Raw genomic sequence first — 7,131 nt, 5'->3', positions numbered from 1 at the left:
GGGGTTGTAACAAAACAAAAAGGTGGATCCAACAAAAAAAACCTGGTTCCAGCACAAACTCGCCGCCGCCGTGGCCGGTTGCAGCTTGGCCATGGCGACGGGCGCACCCTGGCTGCGGCGGCCATGGACAGGGCGCGCATCCAGCTGTTGGCAGAGGCGGACAAGGCGACGAGTGCGCCCGTCGCTGCGAGCGGCCATGGAGAAGGGTGCATCCCGCGCCGGCGATCCACATATGAATCAGATGAGGTGCATCAATTTGCCGGCGGCCATGGCGGCGAGCTTGCCTCCTGGGTGCGGGTGGATGGGGAAGAAGACGCGGCCGGCTGGATAAGAATACGGATGGGCATCGAATGAATAAGAAGAGGAAGACAAGAGTCACGGGCGGTGCCTGGGTCCCCCAACAGCCACGCGTTTAGTGCTTAGATGTGATGACATGGCTAATCGAATCGGAAAAAAAATCCCACGACGCGCACTCGGCCGGCCGAAACTTCGGCCGGTCTGCCGGCCGCAAACACTTACCATAAACAATGGGGTCACTAAACAGAAATTAGATGTGACATAATATGTCACATCTAGATTAGCACTAGACACACACTTTTTAGTTTGGTAATCGCTTATATCCGGCGCGCCGGCCGAACGTTCCACCGGACGCCTCGCTCGCAAACATACTAAGTTCCGTCGTGCACGCGACCACGTAACTCTTGGCCCCACGCACGCTGCTTTCTCCTTTGTCTTATCTCCCCGCAACGCAGCACGCAGCCACTCGTTCTTGTCTGTCTCTCTCTGCTAGCTCCCAATCCCCTACCTCCAAACTCCCAGCCATGGCTGGTGAGCGACTCCTTGATAATCTGGAACCGGTGCACCTACACGGCTTGCTCGGCGCCCAACCTCGTCGCTCCGTCGTTGCCGGCGAGACCATCTCCCATCCCCGCGGATCCCAGCGATCTCTTCCGCCCAACTCCAGCTTCGAGTCCCGCCGACGCAGCTACAGGGACCGGCCTTCAGGGGCTACAACGGCGAGTGGTCGTGCTGCGCATAGACTTGCTACAATCGCCGTCGACGGCTGCTAAGACGAGCGGTGGTGGTGGTGCGCACCGGCCAAGGCATGACGAGTTTTTTGCTGGAACCTGTGTCCTTGTGTGCTACAACCGGCCACAAAATTTGCTACAACCGTGCTCACCAGAACTACAACCGGCAACGTCGTTGTCGACATTCTTTTTTTTTTGCTACAACCATGCTTGCATATGCTACAACCGTGATCACCAGAGCTACAACCGGTGACGCTATCGTCGACTATTTTTCGCTACAACCATGCTCGCAGATGTTACAACCGTGCTCACCGGACTTGCAGCGGCGACGCCATCATCGACGATTTGCTACAACCGGGCGGCAGGGATGCTGGAACCATTGGATTTTTTGCAGCAAGGGTAGACAGAGGTAACGACTCACAATCCTCTGATTTTTGCTGGAACCGACTAGTAGTGGAGCTACAACCATGTGATGTAGATGCTGGAACTGTTATTGATGGAAGCTGGAACCGTAGTTTTGTTGTGCTCCAACTGACGAAGCGGCACTGAAACAACGACGGGTGCCACCGCGGTGGGCTGCAACCAGCACCATCAAAAGCTACATCCACTGCTTTGTTTTGCTACAAAGGTTTGCCGAAACTATAACGCAAGAGACGACGACGAGGGCCCGCGGACGGGCACCGGTGCGCCCGAGCGTTGACGGCGAGGGGCAGAGGAGCGGCGCAACCCGGTGCTGCAACCATTGGGGCCGCGGGCTACAACCCTTTGGCGGCCTGTGCTAGGAACAGCGTTGCCGGAGCAGCGACGCATCTATGGCCAGGAGCTGCAAGACAGGTAGCGATGGTGAGTGACCTGAACGTGGCGACGGGGAAGGCTACAAGCGCACCGTCAACAGCGAGAGGCGCGCTCCCATGGCTAGGACCATGGTCGCCGTCGGCGCTCCCCGTCGCTCCTTTCTAGCGTATCTGGGGAAGAAGACAGTCTAGCGTATTTGGGGAAGAAGACATACGCAGGATGAGAACGAAGCATAGGCTCGATCTGGACGGTGAGTGGGTAGTGCATCGAACGCTCAGGGTGCGACCGGCCCAAACTTTGGGCCGGCGCACCGGCGCCCATCATTGCCCTTTTAGTTTATATGTTTTCGCTTTTCGCGGGGATCCTACAGTGCACCGCCAGGTGGCAGCTTTGTCAGGCAGAGCGATACGTGTCGGGAAATGATAGGCACACGTACAGTCGAACAAGCGTGCATGCTGCTGTTCTGCCTACGGTTCTCTAGGCCTGAAAACTGGAATCAAAGTGCTTCCACACGCACTGCATCGATCATCTCTCCGGGCACGCACGGAACCACGCTCACGCACAAATCAGTGCAATTATTTGTGTTATCATTGCAGGTTTCCACGAGAGGTTTCCTCATCTCGGAAACTCGCTAGTATAGGAATCATATCATGATCAGCGGTTCGAGAGGCCGAGTCCACTCATCAACAAAACCTCCTCCTCATCCTTGTCTTGTAGTTTTCACAAGTCAACCCAAGACCTTAAACCACTCACATTAGGCACCCAAAGCATGCATCTACCCATGCATTACATATTGCATATAGAAACAAGAACCAAAAGTCATACACACACTGCCATGCATGTTGGACACCGGAAGAGAGTACATGCATGAGCTTATAAAATACTACCGCTACACAGATAGTTTTTTTTTAACTAATTGATCATTCATTTATAATCACCATTACATTGCAGGGTTCAAATCTTCAAAGTCTTGCTCTGAATATCAGTAGTAGACCCTTGCTAGTAAGATCGATGATGAACTTTATATATCTATATTACTGCAGCTAGTGCTAATTAAATAGTAGTAGTAGTACGTACTAGTATATAACGATAGCAGCTAAGCTTGATCTTGACATTAGAGTCAACAAAGCCATGGGAGATCACACAAAAACACACACCGATCGATACACTTACGCCGCAAAAGCAATTGACTAATAGCAACTGATCAACGTTCTCCAGCCTTGGCTTATACTAAACCAAGCTTCCATAGCTATGGCAGATGCCAAAAGCATCTAAATGATTATGCTTATGACTGCCTGGATGTTTGGCTGGTCAATCAAGCTCCTGGTTCTTCTCCACCACCCTCACCTCCTTGGCCGACCTCAGCACGCTCGCCTGCATCAGTACATAGTTCAACCGATCATATTTGCCATCAGGGGTGTAAGAGAAGTTTCATGTACAGTACATATGATGGATCCATGTACATCCATGCATGTGAGGTTATAGGCCGGGCGGTGACCTGAGCGTCGGTGATCTCGACGGCAAATCCGTCGACGATGGCCAGCGAGGACTTCTTCCAATAGGTGTCGGGCTGGAGGAGCTTGGCGAGGAGCTTGTCGTGCTTCTGGCTCAGGTACGCGTCCAGCGTCGCTGACCCCTGCTTCGTCCTGCACCCAACAAACCATCCATCAAAACCGCGCACATATATTGCATACAAAGATGCAAGCCATTATATTTATGTGCGAGGTATACAGACCGATCGGCCCTCAGGCGCTCGTAGACAGGGTCGAAGTTCATGAACACGAAGTACACCTCCTGCTGCGGCTTCGCCATTGCTCGCACTCAGTCGGATTCTCTCTTCCTCGAGCTACACAGGAAGCTAGTAGCTAGCAGTACTAAGGTTTTCAGTGCGGGTAATGACTAATGATATGAGAGAGAGAGAGAGAGCAAGTGCTTGCTTGGCTTGGCTCCATATCATTGCTATGGGCCGCTATTTATAGCCGGGGGAGAGGAGGTGGTCACATGCCGATCATGTCACCGGCCGGGAGGGAGCTAGCTAGCTTGTACCTGCAAGCTTTCTTACTGTGTCCAGATTAACCTAGATCTAGAGTGATTAGTCAAATTAGCGAAAGCGCGACGCAACTAACAAACATGCAGCCAACTGCGCGAGCTTAGGCCGGCTTGAACTTGGTCAAGGGAATCTCACCTATAAAAAGCGCAGGCACATGCATATGCGTACGTCCAGCCACTAGTTAACCAACCCTTACTTGTCCATATAGCCAGCTTGCTGCAGGTACTGTGGAGGGTGCGTGAGCATGTATATTATATGTGGGTTGCAGTTGGATTGCTGGAGAAGATAGAGTATATACATACACATTTTTGTATGGTTCGTGAGCAATATCCAATAGAATGTCTTTGATGGTTGGGCAGACGGGAGGGCGCATGCGATGGTGACGCAGGCCTGCATGCAGGCGCAGTGGATGTGTACGTAGCATGGAATCTCGCACAGAGCTGGAAGAGGTCAAGGGCTCGAGATCTCTGCGCTGCACCTGGGACTCAGAGAGAGAGAGAGAGGGGGGCTGGAGACTGGCCGGATTGTACGCATGCATGTCGTCGCAGCCGGTGCTGGTCAGTACCAGATCCGGATGGGATGGGGTGTGAGCAGAGCGGGCAGCTCGCAGACTGGCTCGCAGTACGTACGTCCGCGTGCATGCATGCATATGCATGCGACGCAGAGCTGGCTGCCGCCCGGCTGCTGCGTGCATGGCCAGAGCGAGAGGAGAGGAGAGGGCCCGGACGGATCGGATCCTGCGCAAGGACGGCACTGGCCGGCAAGGATCTCGGCGAGGGGCCGAGATCGAGCTAGCTGCCATGCATGCACATTTTTGGTAATGCTGTACACTTGTTTGTATGTTTGCATCTCCAGAAACGTGACCGAGTCGCTGATCATGCATGCATGCACGACAGGTTACATTTATACCATGCATGCTAAGCTTGTCTTGTACCCTTTTTTCTGGAAGTAGGGTCATTGCATCCTCGGATGTATGCAAGGCAATCAAAGCTTTGAGTGCACATATTATATACTTCCTCCATTTCTGAATATAGGGTGTATAGTTTTTAGCACGAAAATTAAAGAACGCACGTGCAGGAAAAATTTCATAAGTTTTGGGCGAGATTACACCTGACTAATTGACATGAGAAAATAGAGGAGCTTGCGTCATATAAGAAACTGTAATCAAATCCCTAAAAAAATTGTCCAAATGAGTGGTGCGGTGCAATACACCTTATATTTCGGGTTTTTTCTCCAAAATCTATACATCTTATATCAAGGAACGGAGGGAGTATATTTTTTGCGCTGTGTCACTTCGTAGACTGCTGGAGGCTGCAGCCGAGTAAATTGTACAGAAGTACCACAATTGGGGCATTGGAAACAGATTGGTACCAAGTTTGGTAATTTTTACATGTCAGTACCAAGTCTGGGGCTAGCCGTTACAAAAAGGTCTAAATCGTGTATAAACGCGTATTGACGGTGTATCTGACCGGCGGGGCCCGCCTGTCAGCTGCTGATGTGGCAATTTTTTTGCAGAAACCCCCCTGCACCTCCTTCATCCTCAAGCGCGGCGGCGCCCGATCTGTATCGAGGGGAGGAGCCCCTCGAGCCCGAGCTCCTTCGCCTCCCGTAACCCCCGCCCTGCCCCGGCCTCCTCCTCGGCTTGCCGCCGGTCGGCCACCAGAGCACCACCACCGACGACCTGGACCAGGCCGTCCCCGCACCCTGCCTCTCTTCTTCTCTTCCTCCTTCCATTCTTTCTTCTATCTCTCACCCAGAGCTCTCTCTCTCTCTCTTGCCCACTCCCCTTGGACAGGAGCCCGATGCCAAGCCACCATGGATGGCCTCCCGTAGCTCCTGCCCGACGCGCCGATACGCGCTGGAGAGCCTCGGATCCGTCTATCCCCTTTGTCCCTCGACGCCGGAGCCCCTGCCCCACGTCGCCTCTTTCCCATTAACCACGATGCCCCAGCGCGCCCGCGCCACCGCGGGGCTCCTGCTGGAGAAGCTCGGCTGGGGAGCTGCACCGGGTTGCCGCCGGCAAGCTGCGCTGAACCCGCGTCGCTTCACGTCCCCTCGTCCCAGCCGAAAGCATGCCGCCGTAGGAAGCCGCACTCGCGCCGCCGCTCAACCTCTACCGAAGGAGTCCGGTAGGGGAGTTGCGTCGAGTCACTACCGGCGAGCCGGGCCGAGCCAGCGCCACCGCAGGGCTCCCGCCGGAGGAGCTTGTCGGGGCCGCGCCGAGCCGCTATCGGCGAGCTGGCGCCGCCTGGGCCCGCTTCGCTGGGCATAGGACTGGCTAGTATTCTGCGGCCGGGGGGTGTTTCTGCAAAAAATGCCACGTCGGAAGCTGACAAGTGGGCCCTGCCGGTCAGATACACCGTCAATACGCGTTTATACACGATTTAGACCTTTTTGTAACGGCTAGCCCCAGACTTGGTACTGACATGTAAAAATTACCAAACTTGATACCAATCTGCTTCCAATGTCCCAATTGTGGTACTTCTGTGCAATTAACTCGCTGCAGCCTAATGAGTTGAATTAGTCCGCGACACGACCTTTGAAACAGTGGGGAGAGAGCACGTCTGATCTCTTTGTACCGACGTTGATGTTTGGAAACCATCTGCAGTGCCCAAGACCTCATCATATCACTCCACGAGTTATTGAGTTTGGCTTTGAGGCAACGTACGTACTGCCTAGCTAGCCAGTGTACGACAAGTGATGGACGCCGGGCCGGCCCCGGCCATTGATGAGGCCCACGTGTACGTGTTGGACACCTGCCGTCCAGCGAAAGGTCGTCGGAGCTGTGGGGGGCTGGTTTCCCGCCGGGGCATCACATGCTCGCTACGCTGCCTGCTTCCATCCAACTTTCGGGTCATTTCCGGGGTCCTACGCTGAGCCAAGAGAAAGACTTTGTTGGCGCCTCTCCCTTTGTCGTTCCATGGATGGATGCCTCCACGGCAACAAACTCTGTGGACTGTGGCCATGAATGCATGCAGGCGTACGGCCTCAACTCCTGAAAACAGCTTGCATGCAAGAAGCAGGCACGTGCATGTTTGTGCCTAGGCCTTGCTAGTTTAAATCTCATGCTCCGTTTGAAATCGTGGAGCCTTTTCAAAATCGCTTGTAAGCCTGTCCACCCACTTCCCAAACTGTGACAACCTGGCATACCTATTTCTGTCTTCCAACCAGCTAACTATTTTCTCATTAATTGCTCAACAACAACAAAAAAACAATTCTTACAAGTACTACTCGCTAATTCATACGGTGAGCTTCTGC

The 7,131-nt window shown here is 53.6% G+C and overlaps 1 protein-coding gene across 1 annotated transcript; it reads right to left on the bottom strand.

The window, feature by feature from the left end:
- Window positions 1-2,666: 2,666 nt before the first annotated feature.
- On the bottom strand, window positions 2,667-3,753 carry LOC119281115. Its single transcript, XM_037561740.1, has 3 exons — window positions 3,559-3,753; window positions 3,322-3,469; window positions 2,667-3,197 (listed from the first exon to the last, which is right to left on the bottom strand). Exons 1-3 carry the CDS (start codon window positions 3,633-3,635, stop codon window positions 3,135-3,137), a joined length of 288 nt encoding a protein of 95 aa, XP_037417637.1. The 5' UTR covers window positions 3,636-3,753; the 3' UTR covers window positions 2,667-3,134.
- Window positions 3,754-7,131: the final 3,378 nt, after the last annotated feature.

Source organism: Triticum dicoccoides, chromosome 3B (assembly GCF_002162155.2).
Source record: "Triticum dicoccoides isolate Atlit2015 ecotype Zavitan chromosome 3B, WEW_v2.0, whole genome shotgun sequence".
NCBI lineage: Eukaryota > Viridiplantae > Streptophyta > Magnoliopsida > Poales > Poaceae > Triticum > Triticum dicoccoides.
Note: the sequence above shows the minus strand (reverse complement) of the source record. Positions and strands in the feature narration are given on the sequence as shown.

Bases quoted from the DNA above. Each gene is read 5' to 3' on its own strand.
- LOC119281115 (XM_037561740.1), bottom strand. From the start codon at position 3,635: ATGGCGAAGCCGCAGCAGGAGGTGTACTTCGTGTTCATGAACTTCGAC. The intron at 3,470-3,558 runs GTCTGTATACCT...TGTTGGGTGCAG, and splicing joins GAGCGCCTGAGGGCCGATCG to GACGAAGCAGGGGTCAGCGA. The intron at 3,198-3,321 runs GTCACCGCCCGG...GTACTGATGCAG, and splicing joins TCGAGATCACCGACGCTCAG to GCGAGCGTGCTGAGGTCGGC.